This window comes from Trematomus bernacchii, unplaced genomic scaffold, assembly GCF_902827165.1.
Source record: "Trematomus bernacchii unplaced genomic scaffold, fTreBer1.1, whole genome shotgun sequence".
NCBI classification, from domain to species: domain Eukaryota; kingdom Metazoa; phylum Chordata; class Actinopteri; order Perciformes; family Nototheniidae; genus Trematomus; species Trematomus bernacchii.
In genome coordinates this window covers 89,164-111,617 of record NW_022987855.1, presented here as the reverse complement: position 1 = coordinate 111,617, position 22,454 = coordinate 89,164, and the positions used below count along the sequence as shown (strand labels likewise).

The 22,454-nt window shown below is 41.8% G+C and overlaps 1 protein-coding gene across 1 annotated transcript in view; it reads left to right on the top strand.

The window, feature by feature from the left end:
* The window catches only part of baiap2l2b (BAR/IMD domain containing adaptor protein 2 like 2b), a 30,824-nt gene extending 11,073 nt beyond the window's left edge, over positions 1 to 19,751 (top strand). Inside the window, exons 6-14 of the mRNA XM_034113474.1 lie at positions 1 to 79; positions 385 to 516; positions 5,138 to 5,242; positions 6,160 to 6,262; positions 8,536 to 8,746; positions 12,659 to 12,724; positions 14,728 to 15,022; positions 18,833 to 18,876; positions 19,534 to 19,751. The exon at positions 1 to 79 is cut by the window's left edge and continues 11 nt beyond it. Of these exons, the coding sequence (XP_033969365.1) occupies positions 1 to 79; positions 385 to 516; positions 5,138 to 5,242; positions 6,160 to 6,262; positions 8,536 to 8,746; positions 12,659 to 12,724; positions 14,728 to 15,022; positions 18,833 to 18,876; positions 19,534 to 19,609 (1,111 nt within the window). The 3' untranslated portion in view covers positions 19,610 to 19,751. The remainder of the gene's footprint in view (positions 80 to 384; positions 517 to 5,137; positions 5,243 to 6,159; positions 6,263 to 8,535; positions 8,747 to 12,658; positions 12,725 to 14,727; positions 15,023 to 18,832; positions 18,877 to 19,533) is intronic.
* Positions 19,752 to 22,454: the final 2,703 nt, after the last annotated feature.

The window sequence follows — 22,454 nt, the reverse complement described above, 5'->3', positions numbered from 1 at the left end:
GGTTTACGAGCTGGAGGTGAGGAACCAGGCCGAGAGTCTGGAGAAACAACTGAGGAGAGGAGTGTACAGAGACTCCCTGGTACACACACACACACACACACACACACGCACACACACACACACACACACATACACACACATACACACACACACACAAACACACACACACACACACGCACACACACACAAACAAACACACACACACAAACATACACACACATACACACACACACACACACACACACACACACACACACACTGAACACAATTTGGGATAATTTTACTTTTTTGTACCTTAAACCGTTACTTTAAACTTTAGAGATGCATGATGTGTGTGTGTGTGTTTGTGTTTGTGTGTGTGTGTGTGTGTATGTATGTGTGCAGGAGAACAGTGAGTACATGCTGTACCTGCGTCAGAGTCAGCAGGAGATCCTGAAGGAGGAGGAGAGGAGGTATCGCTTCCTGGCTGAGAAACACTGCGGACTCACACAGTCCCTGCTGTTCCTCATCAACAAGGTGCGCACACACACACACACACACACACACACACACTAACTTAAAATGAATATCAAAAATAGAAGGACCTTTTTTTGCATATTGCTTCCTGCATCAGATCACGCTGAAGGCTCTTTGAGCAGCTCTCACTGATCCTGCAGTTACAGATGGGGCATCTTATTTCAGACAGTTTGAAACGCGAGGGTCGTGATTGGGTCGTGATTGGCCCGTGATCGGTTCGTGATGAAGAGCCGGCCCCCAGTCTGACTTGATACCGCCCCCGTGATAAATACATTTAATTATTGTGAAGCCAGCTGCAATGGATCATTGATCCACCAGGGGGTGCAGTGGGGTTCCACACTGGAGCTCATGTGAAATCAACTTCGATACAGTAAACTGGATGTACAGTATGTCTGGTACTAATGTATAGCGGATCTTTGTTAAAATCCATATGTCACGGATAGGATCATAGTCTGTGCTAAATAAGACATGTAATAATTTACAAAACATCACCATGTTGTTATTTAACAAAATAATGTTGTTTAGTCGAAAAAAACGAACGAGAGGAAATGCAGCCGGCTCTCCCGATTTTTAATCCTAATTGAATCATCATCTTCACCACGATCATTTATGTTTATGTTCGCCGAATTGACATGAAATCACTGACAAATATGAATATTCTGTATTCAACTTCATTCAAACGATCAGGATGGGTGTTATTTTTCCCCACAATGACCAAGTCGCTGCAAATTATCCCGTTTATTACATGGCCACATTCTCAACAAAGTAACGACATGACTCCCAATCTTAATTGAAATGCTTTTATGGATTTAGAAAATGTTTTTATTGATTTAAAAAATAGTTGTCTTTCTCCCGCTGTGTAGATTGGGGGACCGCCGTCCTCTGTCTTCAATGTTCGACATTGTGTGAAACAGAGGATTTCGACATTCTGTATTCATTGCTTACTTCCTTAAACCTTTTCTCCTCCTTATCTCTTTCATGACTTTTCATTTAATGCTTTATAACAGCTGTAATAGTTCGTTTAGAGATCCTAGAAACACTTTTACGGCAGCTCTCATTTATGGTAACTCCTTCTGACGTCATAGCTACCCACGTATAATATATAAACAAAGTCTTGGCTTTCAGAATATGAAACTTTTATTTACAAAATCACACGATAAATACATTTGTGAAGCTTGTAAAGGGAAGATGACAGGCACCTCTCACTCGCAATCTGCTCTGCCGCAGCGCCGCCCCCCTCCCTCCGGCTGAAATTATGAATGTACAGTAAGGCATATAGTAATCATAGATAACACGGCAGGGTCCATTACAGTTTGTTTTCATCTGATTTCAAATAAACAAAGTCTTGGCTTTCAGAATATTAAACTTGTTTCGGCAAATTTATATGATAAATACAACTATGAAGCTTGTAACGGCATAATTACTTAAGCGGAGAACGGAGTAATTTAACGTTACAGCAGGCATAACAACAGCCGGTGTTTATTTTATTATTATATATAGTCATTATTCATTTGTTTTAAAGCTCAATAAGGAAGATTTAAACTTTCACACACGTTGACCGGCGAAAAACTCTGCCCGGTTCCCTCGGCCCCCACCACGTTGAATAAACAGAAGGCTGCTTTTGTGGAGGAAGTTACAGCGCTACGTACAGGCTCGGCATATGCAGCTTTTTCCAGCGGTATCCATAAATCTCTTAATTTTGACCTCAAAGTGCACCAGATTGATGCATTTAACATCTTCTGTTGTAACAACAATAACATTATAAATAGTAACATAGCTGAACATGATATTGCACATTTAGCTTTCAGTGTTACTGACCTGAGATGTTTTTATTACATGAATTAAGGTGACTGAGGCTTTTTAACATAGACTTTTCAGTGTCCCACATACCCACATACCGTTCACCATCCCCACCCCCCTACTGTATGTTGATTTTTGACAGTTTGCCTACATGTAAATGGGTGGCATTTAGTACCTACCCCCCTCTGAGTGAATACCTGTTGTACCTGTCCGGGGCTAAGCCCATAGGACGATGCTCTGATGTCATCACCCTCGCACATTTGTCATATGTTTACAAAAAACGATGTTAACACTTTCTCGTTCTTAACCTGTTTCACGCCTTCCCCCCGGTACCGGGCGGATAAACGCGTCATTTGCAGGAAACAACGTCTAAGGAATCTTAATATTGAATAAAACTATGAATGTGTTATATCCATGTAACGGGAAGAAACTCAGCTAACTGATCTTTTTAATTTTATTTTTCAAAAAAAACCCACAATGCTAGCACTCAGCCTCTGAATTAGCCTCGATCGAAAAAACGGGACCGACAAAGGCACATAAACTCACTCAGAACTCCCTTATTACTTATCCTAGATGCACAACCAAACACTATTTTTTGGTGTCCTGGAGACACTGAATCTAACGGTGCCCACCTCAACACTCAGTGATAAACATTCGCGACGCTATCAACGAAAGCGTACATCATCACATGTGGAGCCAAGAAGCTAAATATGTAAATATGGCTTACCTTGGTCAAAAGTGGTCTTCAATGGCATTAAAACGATAAAAAAACGATGCTGCAGTTAATCCATAGGTTCATCCTATGTGTCTGTGCCTTCTTTGAAATTATTTCTGATAATCCATAAGCAATACAACTGCGTTTTAGTTTCCAAACTCCAGAAGGAGACATTCCTCCAGTTTAGTTTCGCTTTCCACACGCGAAGCGGCAACATTTTTTCTTTACAATGTGTGTCTATGCGAGTATCCTCTTTCGATTCTATTGGCTCTAACGGTCACAAGGGTATGTCAACCAACCAGATCGAGCAAGGGGGGCCAGAGATAGGTCAAATCCACCCAAATGACCCCAGATGGCCCAGTTTTTGGCTAAATCTCTCTAAAAAGGTCAAATTTCACTTGTTTTGCATCAATCTTGATACAGGGTACTTATTATATGTTGTACTTTGGATTCCTAAAGCTTTTAGTCTACTAACCCATCATCCAAGGGTAGTTTTCACTATCTGTACAAAATAATTTTTGGACGGACACTATAATTTACAGTTTTTTACTATGTAAAATCTGAATTTTCTTTAAAATAAAAAACATTTATATTGATTCTGACACTTCTACATCCAACTCACAGGTTTATCATTACTTTGAGAAAAGATTATTAATTTAACCCTTTTAGAAGGGAAGATATGGTCATTTGTTCTGGGAATGTCATTTTCGAGCCTGAGACCTGAAAAACAGGCTCAGAGTGGAACAGGTTAATATATGCTATATTTAGGGTCGATATGTGTTGAATTTACTTTAAAATAGCAGATCACTGTGACCGGATATAGTTTTTTCGGCTTAGTGAACGTGTGTCTCTTCTCTTCTCTTCACGGATTGGCCGTCGGGAGAGTCGGGACTTATTCATAGGCGAGCTTCTGGAGAATCACAGAACGGCCAGACGCCCCCCCCCCCCCCCCCCGTTGACAATTCACGAGCGTCTAACAGAGCCCCCCCCTCCCCCCCCGTCGCACCTTCTAACAGAGCCCCCCCACATATCAAATCCCAATTTAACCCCTGGCCTCTGGAGCAGAAATGAAAGAGTTTTAAAAATGTTTACGTCTTGGTAAGTTTTTAGGGAAATGTTGTAATATTGCAACGTTGGCCTTAGGTGGGAGCAGAATTTCTGTATTTCTACTCACATTGTCTGAATAAATATATTGAACAACTAAGGGTTAATTTGCAGGATTGATTGCTTACTTAGCCCTATATCAGTATATAGCATGAATAATAATCACACATCACTCATATTTGTTATGAATAATCATTTATCATTTATTAAATAGTAAGTCGCTTTGGATAAAAGCGTCAGCTAAATGCAATTTATGAAAGCCTCACTCAGGATTTTTTTACCAAGTGTTTTTATTGCTCTTGGGGCATTAAAAACAAGATTTTAACTTTAGTTTTTTATATAATATCTGCATTTTCTCTTGTGAAAAACTAAGTCTTAGTTTGGTCATAGTTATTTAATATATAAAGACTATATATTATTGAATTACAAGATTAGATATACTTTATTTGATCTAAAATATTGATGTGTTCAAATGCTCTTCTAAACAAAACTGAAAGTCCATGAAAGTTCTCTTCCTGTTTTTGTGAAGGAAGCGCCATCTCCTGGTTAAATCCTGAAATTGAAAATCTGGCAACGCCCTCTTGGAAAATAGTGGGAGGGCTTAACATTCCCAGATACTGGTCTTTGGCAGTACTTAGGCAGGTAGCTGGCAGGTAGCAGGCAGGAAGCAGTAAGCTGGAGTCTGAAATAAGATGCTCCATCTGTATATTACATGTTTGTTGATTGTTTCTCATGTGTCTTGATATTTGTCTGTTGATGTTACACATGGAGCTGCTGTGATGCAAGGAGCATTTCAGACTTCATCTGACCATTAAAGTATTATCCTATCGTATCGTATCGTATGGTATCGTATGGCATAAGGCCCTTTGAGCTGCAAAGTAAATATATCTCCTTTTTGCTCATATGAAGTCAACGTCTCAGTGTTTTGTTCATTTTGTTGCTTCCTTTTGTTGAGAGTCTGTTTCTTCCCAGCATGTAACACCGCTCTCCTCTGTGTTTCAGACCGGAGCGTCTCTGCAGCAGAAGGCTGACGGCTGGAAGGAGAAAGTGAACGAGTCCAAAGGCTCCAGACCTCGAACGCCCACCCATCCCGACCAGGACGCTCAGGTGCAGACGCCTCGCAAGGAGTCAATACAAATATAACGTTTACTCACCTGTTACACACATATCAAGTGTGTGTGTGTGTGTGTGTGTGTGTGTGTGTGTGTGTGTGTGTATGTGTGTGTGTGTGTGTGTGTGTGTGTGTGTGTGTGTGTATGTGTGTGTGTGTGTGTGTGTGTGTGTGTGTGTGTGTGTGTGTGTGTTTATGTTTATGTTTATTTAGGTTCCCCATTAGCTTTTGCTCTTGACAAAAGCTACTCTTCCTGGGGTCCGACACTTAAAACAATACAACAATAATACAACAACATTCAAGACATAAGTCCTGACATCATTAACATCATTAACAACATCACCAATATCATCAACAATCTCCAACATCATCAACAATGTCATCCACTTTCAATATCAATCTTAGCCAAGGATGAGTGCACAAGACACCCACCAGTACAAAGCATGAGATCAAATTAAATTAGGGTTCACAGCTCACAGGGTACATGGTCATTAGTAGATGGCCCTTAAATCTCTTCTTGAAAGAGGCTCTGGACTCTATTTCAGCGAGGTAGTTTGGCAATGAGTTCCTGTATAGCTCTATAAGTCACAGAAGGTTTCAGAAGATGTGTCCTGGGTTTAGGTGCCAGCAGATGGCCTGATGTAGCTTGTCTAGTCTTATGGTCGTGCTCGTCTCTTGTGTAAACTATTTGATCATAAAAATACAATGTTTTTTTTGCTAAATTGGAAATATTTTAGAAAAGTGATAGCACGAGATTGCAGACGTTTCTCAACTGGAAGCCATGATAGGTTTCTATGCATAACTCCAATATGAGTGTGCTTCGAACAGTGGAGAGCTAGTCTGGCAGCCTTGTTTTGAGCTATTTGTAATTTCTGTATGTGTGTTTTTGCTGCTGATGACCATATGTGTGTAGCTGCGAGGCTCCGTCAGCTCTCTCCTCCAGACTGTATCCAGAGATGAGGACATGTCGTGGGCCCGCAGAGAGCAGCAGGCTCTGGGCAGAGTTCCCTCCAGAGGTGAGACCCTTCATGAGATAAAACCTGTTATATTAACTCTGTAATCCAGGGGTAACTAAGTATATCTATACAAGTACTTCCCCTATTATACTGTTTTATTTATATTATAGGTCTCAGATATATCCAGAGCCTGTCTCTGATTGGCTGAAACACCAAACAGATCATTGCAGCATCCCATAATCCCCTCTTTTTCAGCCCTGTTTCCAAAGTGCTGATTCTCTGTCTGTTACTTTAGATGAAAATAAGGAGCCCCTCCCCACGCCCCTCTGAGAGATATTTAGTTAAAAAAAACACAATAGCCGCGTTCACACCAAGTACTTTGCCGTACTTAGTGCCGGCACTTAGTGCCCCGGCATTTATTACCCCAGGGCACTTAGTACAGATCGCGTTCACACCGGAATACATTTCCTGAGGGAAGATTACGCAAATGAGCCGCTGACGTCACTTCGTCTTCTTCTGCTTTGGGTTTACTGGCAGGCCGCAAACAACTTCACAGCGTATACTGCCACCCGAAGTCCCCGGCCGGAAGTCCCCGGCGTTGGGGACTGGCTTCAGTAGAAGCTGCTGGGAGTCCCAGCAGCTTCCGAGCTTCCGAGCTTCCGAGCTTCCGAGTAAATCGCCAGAACGCCGACACCTCCTCATCTCCACCGCTCCCATGTTTTATTTTGTGTTGCCATAAGTTAGTCTCTCTGCATTTGTGCGCTGGGTGAATGCTAATGCTAATAATGCTAATGCAAGGATAATAAAATGGCGGTTCTACAAAACATTTCAGAGTTTTACGGGGCGTGGTTTGCAATTCGCCCAGCCAATCAGAACTGGGGCACTTTTTTCCCCCAGGAAAGTACCATCTCTCAGCAGACACAAAAAATGGGGGTAAAAGTTCCCGAGATTAAGTGCTCTTTTTGGTGTGAACGCGACATAAGGGGTACTAACGGAACTAAATGGGAAAAGTACGGGGAAAAGTACTCCGGTGTGAACGCGGCTAATAGGCGCTTTCACACCAAGTACTTTTCCCAGGAATAGTCCCCGGAACTTTTATTTCCTGGAACTTTCTAGTAAATCACATTCACACCGGAATAAGTCCCTGAGGGAGCCGCTGACGTCACTTCTTCTTCTTCTTCTGCTTTGGGTTTACTGGCAGGCCGCAAACAACTTCACGGCGTATACTGCCACCCAAAGTCCCCAGCCGGAAGTCCCCGGAGTTGGGGACTGGCTTCAGTAGAAGCTGCTGGGACTCCCAGCAGCTTCGACTGAAGCCGTCCGAGTAAATCGCCAGAACGCTGACACCTCCTCATCTCCACCGCTTCCATGTTTTCTTTTGTGTTGCCATAAGTTAGTCTCTCTGCGTTTGTGCGCTGGGCTAATGCTAATGCTAATAATGCTAATGCGAGCAAATAAAATTGAGTTTTACAGGGCGTGGTTTGCAATTCGCCCAGCCAATCAGAAATTGGAACCTTTTTCTCCCCAGGAAAGTACCACCTCTCTAGCAGGGACTGAAAAGGGGTGAAAAGGTTCCCAAAAAAAAGTTCTAGTTCCAGATTTTTTTGGTGTGAACGCAAAATCCAAAGAATTATAGGAATTATTCCTGGGAAAAGTAATCCGGTGTGAAAGCGCCTAATGGTGCTCTAGGAGGATTCAGGTGATAAGGTGTGTGTGGGGGGGGGGGGGTTACCTTGGTTGCTGATTGGCTAATGGTTACACAAGCCAAAACATCGTTATGACATCATAATCTGATCAGCTCATTTTCAGACAGGTTTTTATATAAATGGATCAGGACAAAAAGAGAGAGAATCTTTGTTCCTGAAACTTTCAGAATCTCTTTACACAGAGGGGACACATGTTGATGTAGAAGAGACATGAAGAAGAGGGGACACATGTTGATGTAGAAGAGACATGGAGAAGAGGGGACACATGTTGATGTAGAAGAGACATGAAGAAGAGGGGACACATGTTGATGTAGAAGAGACATGGAGAAGAGGGGACACATTTTGCATAATAGGTGACCTTTAAATTATTCAATGTTATGCTACTCTACACTTTTAGTTCTTTGGATTCATCTGACATCTTTAGTAACTTTGAAGAGTCAGATTTTAATGAGGCTGAATATAATCGTTATTATTCATCATGTGTTTTTATAAAGTGTTTTGACCCCCATGTGAGAATCACAAGCGACCCAGCTGTTTGTTTAGTTGAAAACAAGACAATGCATCAATAAAAACAACAAATATATATCCTCCTCCTCTCCCAACCCCCCCACCCCCCCCCCACCCCAGCGCCCTCCCCCCTCCCTAGCAGCCGCTCTCGCTCCAGCTCAGTGGGGGAGTCTCTGGGTCTGGGAGGGGGGGGCAGAGCTATGAGGGCGCTGGTGTCTCACCCCTCCTCCTCAAACCCTAAGCTCCTCCCCTTCTGCAGGGGGGAGACCATCACTGTGTTAGTGCTGGAGCAAAGAAACGGCTGGCTGTACGGACGCTCTGACAACCTGAGGTGAGAGAGAGAGGGTGTGTGTGTGTGGGTGTGTGTGTGTGTGTGTGTGTGTGTGTGTGTGTGTGTGTGTGTGTGTGTGTGTGTGTGTGTGTGTGTGTGTGTGTGTGTGTGTGTGTGTGGGTGTGTGTGTGTGTGTGTGTGTGTGTGTGTGTGGGTGTGTGTGGGTGTGTGTGTGTGTGTGTTAGTGCTGTAGCAAAGAAACGGCTGGCTGTAAGGACAAACTGACAACCTGAGGTGAGAGAGAGAGGGTGTGTGTGTGAACAACACACTCTCACTCCCTGAACGTCCAGGAGCAACGCTTGGTCAGGGTCCTATGGCGTGCAGTTGGGACGCGCCGAGTCTCCTTCAGCTTCATAAACGGACGCAAAGAGCTTTCAACTGATTGCAATGTATTCCCATCGGCGGCGGTATTTGACGCTCAGGGAAGCACCGCATCGGTCCATGTCGGCGGCATTTAAAGGCAATGTGAGCGTCCATTCCCATTGGATAACGGAGGATTTTACACCCGGAAGTAAGTATTCTCCTTACTGTCGATTGATTTTACAGTGATATCTGCACTACTCATCAACTCAAAAACACCAGATTATCCTTGTTAATTACACAACATTGATAGGTTTAAATTGTGTGCAATGCTTTTGTATTTTTCCCCTTCGATTCGGAGAAACAAATATTTTTTCTGAGTTTAGGATGGCCGAAGACACTACACTACCCAGAATCCTCAGCTATCGTTTAGGACTACACCATGTGCTCCATGATTAGTCCTCAAGCTCTGTGATTGGTTGACCTCCAACTGCATTCCATATGAAAAAAAAAAGTTTCGTAAAAGATAAAATCATACTTTATTCAGCAGTGCTTGCTTTACTCTTTGAAAGTCATCACATGAATGCATTGTAATAAATGGTTTGGCTGCATTAAATATTACACATCTGTCGTAGTTCTTTATTTATCTACAGAGATCGGGCCTCAGAATAGACCGGAAACTATTCTTTTACCGTTCTGTTTTAATTTCACAATAAAGTTAGTAGTAATATTTTGTTTTGATATTATTGATTTTTATTAACTACTAGACCGCTGGGTCATGTTAAGACCATCTTTTCTGTGTTGCTGTGGGTTTTTTACATCGCTTTTGTGTTACACATATCAAAACAATAACAAAATATATCCATCGTAAACTAAACCAGAAACAGCAGTATATCTTATTTTGTTAACACTGTAAACTTGACAGCTTTTTAACCCGCACCTCCTACTGGTTAAAGCACGTTATTACACGTTTAGAGTAATTGCAATGCAGGTAGATTGTGTTGCTTTTTAATGACTGTTTAAAATGCCTTTTTCTTAATGTCTTTCATTTTTGTAAAGCACTTTTGAATGTGTTATATTTTATGAAAACATTTAAATATTAAGAGTACAAAATAGGAGGAAAGTAGAAGGTCAATGATAGAAATATAGAATAGAAAATATCTAGAAGATACTGTAAATGGTATCTAGAATAAACAGTTTAGTGCCGGATGTACAAAGATATTAATAGGAGGATGTGCAAAACAGACAAACTAATTAGGCTTTATTTAAACATTAAATAATACTTTAAGTTAAGGTCTTCTTTTGAATAAGAAAAAAGCTTTGGGGGTATCTACAGATAAATATTAAGCCTGACAAAGTACCTAACGTCTAATATATTGCATAATTTGTTTTAGGACTTGACAATCAACTTTCCTGCAATGTTAACTATGTTGAAGCACTTATTTTAACTGATATTATACATATGTATTATACTCTTATAAGATGTATGTAGATAGAATAAGAAATGTGCAGAATATGACAGTTTAATGGTGGAGGTACACAGATATCGATAGATCTCTTGTTGAGGAACCTATGACCCAAGTTTGTCATCATTGCATAACTACACCGTAGATGTGTATATGATATGTCAATAAACCTTTGAAAATCTTGAAATCTTGAAAGGGATGTGCAAAATAGCCATTATATACAGTTTTTGATGAACAATTAGAGAATAACGAGTAATGAATATACTTTATAGGGATCTGCAGATACATATTTAGTCTTCTCAAGCACCAACTATCAAATATCTCGCCTGATTGTTGGCACTTGACAATCACCTTCACTGAATTTTACTATGGGGTAACTAAAGTCTGATTTAAGGGTTGTTTATATTTCACATCATTAATCCAAATCTGTAAAGTAACTAAAAATAAATGTAGTGGAGTAAAAATACCAGGTTAACCTTAAAGAAAGCCCTCAGGATTATAAAAGACCCCCATCACCCCAGCCACAAACTGTTCTGTCTGCTGCCGTCTGGCAGGCAGTACCGCAGCATCCGGACTAAAACCACCAGACTCAGGGACAGTTTCATCCCACAGGCCATAAGACTATTAAACACCTGAACTTTGAAACAACATCCATAACATTCATGTGGCTGCTACTTAGAAATTATTTGTCAAATATATCATATTCCAATCACTTGTATATAGACTCTTATTGCACTATTTCACTTTTTACTATTTCACTATTGTTCTTTCTGTATTTACTTGCACAATTTGTTCTGTGTATCTGTTTTATTGTGTTGCACTGTTGGAGGAGCCTGTGACCTAAGGGGGGGGGGGGGGGGGTTAGGACACGTTCGATTCCTGTTTTGAATAGTGTGCCGTCGATGGGTTTCTTTCCATGTCAAAGTGCTGTTTGACGCTCGGTGTAAACTTCGCGCACTGCCACTCCAACATCCAATCACAGAGCTTGAGGACTAATCACGGGGTTTGTCGAGCAAAGCACATGGTGTAGTCCCAAACGTTAGCTGAGGATTCTGGGTAGTGTAGTGTCTTCTGCCATCCTAAACTCCGAAAAAATATTTGTTTCTCCGAATCGAAGGGGAAAAATACAAAAGCATTGCACACAATTTAAACCAATCAATGTTGTGTAATTAACAAGGATAATCTGGTGTTTTTGAGTTGATGAGTAATCCTCCGTTATCCAATGGGAATGGACGCTCACATTGCCTTTAAATGCCGCCGACATGGACCGATGCAGTGCTTCCCTGAGCGTCAAATACCGCCGCCGATGGGAATACATTGCAATCAGTTGAAAGCTCTTTACGTCCGTTTATGAAGCTGAAGGAGCCTCGGAGCGTCACAACTGGACGCAATGGACCCTGACCAAGCGTCGCTCCTGGACCTTCAGGGAGTGAGACTGTGTTGGTGTGAAAGAGAGGGTGTGTGTGTGTGTTTGTGTGTTTGTGTGTGTGTGTGTGTGTGTGTGTGTGTGTGTGTGTGTGTGTGTGTGTGTGTGTGTGTGTGTGTGTGTGTGTGTGTGTGTGTGTGTGTGCGTGTGTGTGAGAGAGAGGGTGTGTGTGTGCGTGTGTGTGTCTCTCTGGTTCCTCACCTGTCTCTCTGGTTCCTTACCTGTCTCTCTGGTTCCTCACCTGGTTCCTCACCTGGTTCCTCACCTGGTTCCTCACCTGGTTCCTCACCTGTCTCTCTGGTTCCTCACCTGGTTCCTCACCTGGTTCCTCACCTGGTTCCTCACCTGTCTCTCTGGTTCCTCACCTGTCTCTCTGGTTCCTCACCTGGTTCCTCACCTGGTTCCTCACCTGGTTCCTCACCTGGTTCCCCACCTGGTTCCCCACCTGGTTCCTCACCTGGTTCCTCACCTGTCTCTCTGTTTCCTCACCTGTCACTCTGCTTCCTTACCTGTCTCTCTGGTTCCTTACCTGTCTCTCTGGTTCCTTACCTGTCTCTCTGGTTCTTCACCTGTCTCTCTGTTTCCTCACCTGTCTCTCTGTTTCCTCACCTGTCTCTCTGTTTCCTCACCTGTCTCTCTGTTTCCTCACCTGTCTCTCTGTTTCCTCACCTGTCTATCTGGTTCCTCACCTGTTTCCTCACCTGTGTCCTCTGTCCTCAGGCAGGGCTGGTTTCCTGCAGCCTACGTTGCACCTGTGGAGGATTTCTCCAACACTTTAGCAACCAGGTAGGAAATAATGTCAGAGCATTTGGGATATGAACAGAGATGGGGTTGTTACTCAAAAAAAGTAATATATTACATATTACTTTAAAAGTAAAGTAATATATTACTTTACTTTGTTACTCTCATAAAGTTTCTTGTTTCTTTACATTACTTTTGCGTTACTCAGCAACAGCCTATAGCCAAAACTTAAAACACTAGGCCTACATGTGCACACATATAACAATTACTATTGCAATAAGGAAGACATAACACAAGTTAATAACGGTGAAAATTCTTGTTTGGAGTCGGCACTCACTCAACATCATCACTGTGGGTTTGGGGGTCTTTAGCTGCTAGCTTGGTGTTAGCATGTTGCCTCTGCAGGTGCTTGGAGAGGTTTGATGTGGTTGTGTTTGCAGCAGTGCACCTTACCGTCACATTCCTGTCCTTCCTTCAGATACATTTAAAATAATGGGCATACCTCCACCCCCTCGAAAGTTATAGCTGTTGATGTCTCTGTCTCTGCTCTGCAGCTCAACCCCTGTGACGGCTGCAACACGCTTGGCTGCACGTGGACAAGTCGCGCAAATGTCATGAAAATATAAACCTGCGGTGGAAATCCCTCTAGTGACTTGAAATATTTAAAATGTTAAAAGTTAGACCATCACATTTACCAATCTTATCTACCCCTGGAACTAGCTAAACTAGTTATAAATGTTTATTATTTACTGTCGTGTCGGGTCACTCGTTCACTGGATCAGCGAGCTGCATGAGACACAGACGGGCTGTCAGGGGAGGGGGAGGAACAGAGAGGCTCCGAAACCCGCCGTGTTATTATCCAAAGTTACTGTACATTTCTGAATAATGTAGTAACTACTAGTTTAGTCTGTCAAAGGGTGTTTGTACTTTGTAACGCGTTACACCCAACTCTGGATATGAAACACTTTTCCTCTGATTTGCTCATAATTTAAGTCATTCTCATAGTTTTTTACTCATTTTCTAAATATTATTATTTTCAGGCGTCTCAGGTTTAATTTTACATATATATTTTGATATCTTCTGTCTTTCTTTTGTCTTATTTATTGTCTCTGAGCCCCAGTTTGAGTGTATGGCAAGCACTTTAGGTTGCATTTGTAAAGTGCGCTATGAATCAAGTTTATTATATTGTTACCTTAGATTTAGAGAAATCCTCCTAGATTATAATAGTTTTAAGTGATTAATGAAACTTCCCTAGTCTCGACTTTTTCATTACATTTTAATTACTTTCCAGGATTTGATTGGTTGTTTACTTTCAGGTTTCCAGAATGGGTTCGTTTTTGTATATTTATTTTTGGACAAGCTGTATTGTTGTAAATGAAGGAATATATACATAAAGCATGCATTTTCATTTTACTTTATTTTGATTACCTTGCTTTGAACAAGACACTGAATTCCTCACATTTGTACGAGCACTTTTTTCATTTACAGATACTAAAAACTCAGATCTGATTGAAAATATTAGAGCAAAATGACCGAAAATGTAATTTATTTGGCTAATTAGGAAATACTATAAAGTCTTTAAAGGTGGGGTAGGTAAGTTTGAGAAACCGGCTCGAGATACACTTTGTGTTATATTCCATGGAATGCTCTTAACATCCCGATAGCAATGAATATCTGAAGTGCTTTGACAAAAAATCCATAAATAAATGTCATCTGTGGAAGCTGTAGTACTGTAAAAAGCACGACCAATCATTTTAGCCGGCTCTGCTAAAATAACTGGATGGCCTACCTGCCTGTCAGCCTTCCATCTGTGCACAAACTTATCTCGTGCCCTCATTGGTCATGTGCGCGTTCGTGTGTGTTGGAGGAGGGGCTCTATAAGGAAGTGGCAGATTTTCTCCGGTTGTGTATTTTCAAATTCTAGCGATCTCGAGCCGGTTTCTCAAAATTACCTACCCCACCTTTAAGTAATACAAATGTTCTCTTATCTGTCAGTCTGTTATAAATCCCTAAAATATCTGCCCCCCCACCCCCGCCCCCCCCCTCAGTGGTGTTTCTCTGCGGAGCCACAGCATGAACAACCTGCTGGACCCGACTGACAGCTACACCGACCAATCAGAGAGCACCAGCTACGGAGATGTCCCGCCCCCGGCCACGCCCAATCGCAGAGCCTCCTCCTGCTCCTCCCCCTTCCCTGAGAGAAAGGGGGAGGCGGCTTCAGAGACCAAACCCCCCCCTCACCCCCCTCCTCCTCTCTCGTCCAATCAGAGGAGGAGCTCCACAGAGTTCAGACCCATATCCCCCCTCCCTGAGAGAAAGGGGGAGGCGGCCTCTGATCTGAGGGTAACTTTCTTTCTTTTTTTTTAAATGTACTTTAAAGTGGACCTATCATGCTATATTTGAATAATATATTGTAGGGCCATACCTATATAAAACATTTCTGTGAAGTTTCTTTTTCAAAATACCAAACAGATCATGCATTTTAGCCATGCCTCATTTTGCTCTATTTTGCTCTCCTCCAGCCCTGTTTTTGCATGCGCTGCAGCTGACCTCGCCCCCCTGCAAAGGAGGGGGGCGAGGCACGAGCGTCATGTTACCATGCTGTTACCATGCTGTTACCATGCCACGGCAACCTCTCATTCCCCTGATAGGTGGAGAGTTGGCCATATAGGCGGAGCTCCTTGTTCCTGACGTCAGAGAATGTTCAAATCTGGATCAGTTTTTATCAGATCCGTTGCAGCCCCGTTTTTAGAGATTTGGGTATGGAGGAAAATAGAGAGGGTTGTGTTTTCTGACACTTGGTGAGTTCCCTGGAACACCAGGGACACATATTCATGTAGAAAAGACGTACAAAAGTGCATTTTGCATGATAGGTCCCCTTTAAAGGTCACCTATTATTTAAAATCCACTTCTTCATGTCTCTTCTATATCAACATGTGTCCCCTCTGTGTAAAGAGACTCTCTCTTTACACAGAGGGGACACATGTCTCTTCTACATCAACACGTGTCCCCTCTTCTTCATGTCTCTTCGACATCAACATGTGTCCCCTCTTCTTCATGTCTCTTCTACATCAACATGTGTTGCCTCTTCTTCATGTCTCTTCTACATCAACATGTGTCCCCTCTTCTTCATGTCTCTTCTACATCAACATGTGTCCCCTCTTCTTCATGTCTCTTCTACATCAACATGTGTCCCCTCTTCTTCATGTCTCTTCTACATCAACATGTGTCCCCTCTTCTTCATGTCTCTTCTACATCAACATGTGTCCCCTCTTCTTCATGTCTCTTCTTCATCAACATGTGTCCCCTCTTCTTCATGTCTCTTCTACATCACCATGTGTCCCCTCTTCTTCATGTCTCTTCTACATCAACATGTGTCCCCTCTTCTTCATGTCTCTTCTACATCAACATGTGTCCCCTCTTCTTCATGTCTCTTCTACATCAACATGTGTCCCCTCTTCTTCATGTCTCTTCTACATCAACATGTGTCCCCTCTTCTTCATGTCTCTTCTACATCAACATGTGTCCCCTCTTCTTCATGTCTCTTCTTCATCAACATGTGTCCCCTCTTCTTCATGTCTCTTCTACATCACCATGTGTCCCCTCTTCTTCATGTCTCTTCTACATCAACATGTGTCCCCTCTTCTTCATGTCTCTTCTACATCAATATGTGTCCCCTCTTCTTCATGTCTCTTCTACATCAACATGTGTCGCCTCTTCTTCATGTCTCTTCTACATCAACATGTGTCCCCTCTTCTTCATGTCTCTTCTACATCAACATGTGTCCCCTCTTCTTCATGTCTCTTCTACATCAACATGTGTCCCCTCTTCTTCATGTCTCTTCTACATCAACATGTGTCCCCTCTTCTTCATGTCTCTTCTACATCAACATGTGTCCCCTCTTCTTCATGTCTCTTCTACATCAACAGGTGTCCCCTCTTCTTCATGTCTCTTCTACATCAACATGTGTCCCCTCTTCTTCATGTCTCTTCTACATCAACATGTGTCCCCTCTTCTTCATGTCTCTTCTACATCAACATGTGTCCCCTCTTCTTCATGTCTCTTCTACATCAACATGTGTCCCCTCTTCTTCATGTCTCTTCTACATCAACATGTGTCCCCTCTTCTTCATGTCTCTTCTACATCAACATGTGTCCCCTCTTCTTCATGTCTCTTCTACATCAACATGTGTCGCCTCTTCTTCATGTCTCTTCTACATCAACATGTGTCCCCTCTTCTTCATGTCTCTTCTACATCAACATGTGTCCCCTCTTCTTCATGTCTCTTCTACATCAACATGTGTCCCCTCTTCTTCATGTCTCTTCTTCATCAACATGTGTCCCCTCTTCTTCATGTCTCTTCTACATCAACATGTGTCCCCTCTTCTTCATGTCTCTTCTTCATCAACATGTGTCCCCTCTTCTTCATGTCTCTTCTACATCAACATGTGTCCCCTCTTCTTCATGTCTCTTCTACATCAACATGTGTCCCCTCTTCTTCATGTCTCTTCTACATCAACATGTGTCCCCTCTTCTTCATGTCTCTTCTACATCAACATGTGTCCCCTCTTCTTCATGTCTCTTCTACATCAACATGTGTCCCCTCTTCTTCATGTCTCTTCTACATCAACATGTGTCCCCTCTGTGGAAAGAGACTCTGAAAGTTTCAGGAACAAAGATTCTCTCTCTTTTTGTCCTGATCCATTTCTATAAAAACCTGTCTGAAAATGAGCTGATCAGATTTTGGCCACTTTATGATGTCATAACGATGTTTTGTCTTGTGTAACCATTAGCCAATCAGCAACCAAGGTAACCCCCCCCACCTTATCACCTGAATCTCCTCCTAGAGCACCATTGTGTTCTTTTTAACCAAATCTCTCTCAGAGGGGCGTGGGGAAGGGCTCCTTATTTTCATCTGAAGCAGGGGTGGGGAACCTTTTTCCTCTCAAGGGCCTTTTCAATTTTTTCAACATCCTCCGAGGGCCGATTGACCTCTGCATAAAAATACTAAAATAACAGCCCATTCATTTGGCCTTTCTTTCATGCTGTGCAAAGAAAAAGCAACCTCCAGATATCTCACCATGACTCGCGCATGCATGCACGTGCACGGTTGCATGCACGTGCACGGTTGTGGCATGACCACCACAACATAAAGATATGGACACAAGATGTGTGCAAATGCATTTAGTTTCCTATCCATGTGGACATGATTTAAGTGGGGTGGGGGACCTAAACTCCTCTAGGGGGGTCCGGGGGGCATTAAAAGCATCAATCTGGTGCACTTTGAGAGCTACATTAAGAGATCTATGGATACATCTCTCAATACCCATATGAAACAGAACTGGAAGCAGATTTTATTTTTCTTTATGGATATTTTACAAATCACTCTCCTTTCAAACTTTTTACATTTTTCTTTTACTGTCATTTAGTATTTTATACCTGTTTTCTTTATTCTCTTATTTTTTTACAACTATAATGATCATATAAAGATGTGCCTTTACCTCACTGGTTGTAGAAGCTTCTTATATTCGTTAGCATAGCTAGCTAACCAGATGCTAATAACAACAAAGTTATTGACTGTCTGATCAGTATGACAGATGAACAGATCTCCACTGGGCTTTCAACTAAAGACACAGCCACGCAGAAACTGCGGCATGTGTACGGCTCCTTATGGGTACTGCAATGTTTGAAGTGCCGGAGCGGCGTTCTGGAGCTCTCCGTCAGAACTGCACCCTTGTCAGACCAGACATACACCACGTGATGACACGTTAGGCTTGTGTTGTGTTCAAGGACCCTGACCTTGGCCAGGAAAAACAGGCACTCGCTTGTTTAATTCTTTTGCGGTCGAGATTTCTTTAATTTTTTTCTTTTTTGTGTGTGTTTATAAATTACCTCGAGGGCCGTACCAAATGGTCTCACGGTCCGTATACGGCCCGGGGGCCGGAGGTTCCCCACCCCTGATCTAAAGTAACAGACAGAGAATCAGCACTTTGGAAACAGGGCTGAAACAGAGGGGATTATGGGATGCTGCAATGATCTGTTTGGTGTTTCAGCCAATCAGAGACAGGTTCTGGATATATCTGAGACCTCTGATATATTGATGAGAAACAGTTTAATAGGGGACCTTGATATTTTCAATACTCTCTTTTTTTAGGCGTTATCCCCCCACGGACAGCCTGACAACCCGCTGTTCCCCAGGTACATGTTTTCCTGTTGGATCAATATTTGCTGTCTTTGATGATTTCTCAGATCTTGTACTTGAGTAAAAGTAGAAGTACTCAGATCTTGTACTTGAGTAAAAGTAGAAGTACTCAGATCTTGTACTTGAGTAAAAGTAGAAGTACTCAGATCTTCTAGGTTGGTCCCTAATTCCAAACACATATTTTTCAACGAATACCCCAAATTCCTTTGAAGCTTTCACACTATGTACAATCAATATTTTCCATCTTCTTTCTGGGCTGTTAGATAGTGTGTGTGTGTGTGTGTGTGTGTGTGTGTGTGTGTGTGTGTGTGTGTGTGTGTGTGTGTGTGTGTGTGTGTGTGTGTGTGTGAGTGTGTGTGTGTGTGTGTGTGTGGTGTGTGTGTGTGTGTGTGTGTGTGTGTGTGTGTGTGTGTTGGGTGTTTCCATGTGACGCTACTCTATACTTCTACTCCACTATATATTTTAACATAATGCATTTCTTAAGATATAACGACAACGGTTTAAGGTACAACAAAAGTAAAATCATCCAGCATGTCACAAAAAGCTAAGCAAGAAAGTGTGTGTGTGTGTGTGTGTGTGTGTGTGTGTGTGTGTGTGTGTGTGTGTGTGTGTGTGTGTGTGTGTGTGTGTGTAACACTGTGGTCTTGTTTCAGAGGCACCAACCCTTTTGCCACGGTGAAGCTGCGACCCACCACCACCAACGACAGATCCTCTCCTCACATCCACTGATGTGTAACCGTATAAAGACGACGTTTCTGTTTCAGAATAATTAAATAACTCCTGAAGTGTTAAAAGGTTTTCAGCCACAGGGGGAGGTTTGTGAGTTTTTGTACAGTTTTAGATATGTGTTATTGTACTAAGAGTTGAAGTGATACTGTAGGACGTCTTAATTAGTTAAATATCACAACCACATACATTTGAAGTTTTATCATCTCTTTGTACAGTCTGTGCATTTTCTATAGATCTGTTTGTAACTTATAGTAAAACATACTACAGAGTATTTAGACATTTTGGGAAATAAACAAACTTGCTTTCTTGCTGAGAGTTAGATGAGATATCCATCTGCTAAATATGAAGCTAAGCTAGCGTGTTAGTTTATCTTAAAGACTGGAAACTTTGGAAATGGATTAAATCTGCGTACAGCACATCTTTTGTTTTCTTACCTCCTAACAACAGAGCTAGACTTTAGCCTCATTCCTCATGCTAAGCTAAGCTAAGCTATCTGGCTGCAGCAACTGTTTTAGCGTACAAATGTGAGTGGTATTCATCTTTTCATCTTAATCTACGGAGCAAAGCTGTATTTCCTCAGCTTTCTCCTGTAAAATGTAATTTAAAGAGACACGCACTTACATTAAAGTGATGCTTAATGACAACAAAAGAGTCACAAAACAACTTCAAAAGTACACCAAATTAAATCATAGGAACTCCAAATGACTGTAGACACAAATCGCCAACAAAGATAAATAAAATGACTAAAGAGACACAAAACATCTTCAAAAGTACACAAGTTGACATCAAAGGGACTTTCAACAACTACAAAGACATAAAATGACTCTATAGGGTCAGTAAAGGACCTGAAACAGCAACAAATAACCTTATAGAGACACAAAACATCTTCAAAAGTACACCAAATAAAATCAGAGGGACTCTAAATGTCTACTATAGACACAAAAACCGTTTTTCCTGTTCACACCGCAGCGGAGCCGGCTCTAAGCTCAGAACCGCACACGTCACGCTTACGTCGGAGGGGGGCGGGATCAATCTGAGCTAACAGTTTATGGAGAGTACGGCAAATGAAAGTTGTAACAAGCAGTAGTGCTGAGCAAAGTGACTAGAAGGCAACCACACACTAATACAAAAAACACACTTTATAAAGTCAGGCAACACTAACCAGGCTTCGTGTGATTCTGATTATTTGTACCTTACTTTGACCATCCGTTCGCTGTTATTGATCATTGTGGAGAGCAGGCAGACATTTTGTTTTTTATTATAGCAGCTATCGGATGGAATCAATACATGGGCTGCACAGGTTGTCATGTCCGACTATCACAAGTAGAATCATAATGAAAAATACGCCGGTAAAATGTGCCTGTAGAAAACGGCTTATGCCACAATAGGATAGCAACAAATAGTCAAGATAGTCAGTTTAGCTTCGGTTGCTATGCTAACATCGCCAAACAGCGGGCAGCACTGCAGCGGTCGGTACATGCCGCTGAAACACATTAATAAACAATGAACCACGGCACTCTGGAGAAAAGTATAAGGGTTGAGAAGTAGTTATTTAATTTAATCTGGCTTCTATGATTAAAAGCAACACGATCATCGACCCGACGCCGTTGGGGAGAAAATCAGCGACGCAAACGATGACGCAATGACGCAATGACGCAGCACCACTCGGGCTCTGGGCGGTGTGAACAAAGCGGAGGCTGAAAATAAAAACCGGTTCCGAACCAGAAAAGCTCTAGCACGGAGCTAGAACGGGAACCGCGTTGGTGTGAAAGGGGCATTAAACTACGAAGAGATACAATGACTCTTTAAGGTCATTAAATCAGAATAAGCAAATAATAACCTTAAAGAGACACAAAACAACTACACAGAGACACCAAATTAAATCAGAGGGACTCCAAATGACTACAATAGACGCAAATTGACAACAAAGAGAAATAAAACGACTACAAAGAGACACAAAACAACTTCAAAAGTACACAAGTTGACATCAAAGGGACACAAAACGACCACACAAGTCTCAAAACAACTACAAAGACATAAACTGACTACAAAGGAACCCAAAAAACGAACACCTCTTGCTCCCGGAGGTCAGGTTGTGGATATTTACTCACTTTATGTATCGTGCTCTCATTCGTTCATCCTTTCAGGAACAAATGTGTCTCAAATCTGTTTCTTCATGTGAATCCAAACATAGCGTCACTATAGGACGAGTTGGTAGTGAGAATGTGTTGACCACACCGGTGATTGTTGTTAGCATCTGGTGCTAGCTGCGCTAACGGATACAAGGAGCTGTTCTCTCCTGTCAGAGGATCAGTGAGCTAAAGGACTCTCTAGATAGTTCACTTTAGTCTAAGTTATCTCAGGGGGTCCCAAACGGTTTGACCACAATTTATCTAAACAAATATTTCCGAGGCACTCCTTTATAATTATTGGGATAAATAAAATAAGGTTTGAAATCATTCCAATGTATACTATAGGACAGCAAACCAGACATATCGTTTAAAACTGGAGAGATTAAAAAATATGCATAAATAAATAAATGTTAAGTAGGTAACATAAGATATGAATAACAAAAATAAAATACGTTGCTTTTATTTGTTATTGGCTATGGTAGGTGATTGGTTATGTTCACATACTTATGTGAATATTACAATGTAATAAATAGTGAAGGTGAATTATTGAGTTATGTCAAAAATCACATTGAAAATTCCATAATATTTGTATAGAAATGATTTGGTTATAGGGCTATAAAAAACACAATAAAAATATTTTAAAATACATTAAAATGATATGAAACCTGGACCTCGGTGACCTCAATGGTGGATACGGCCCTGCACACACACAC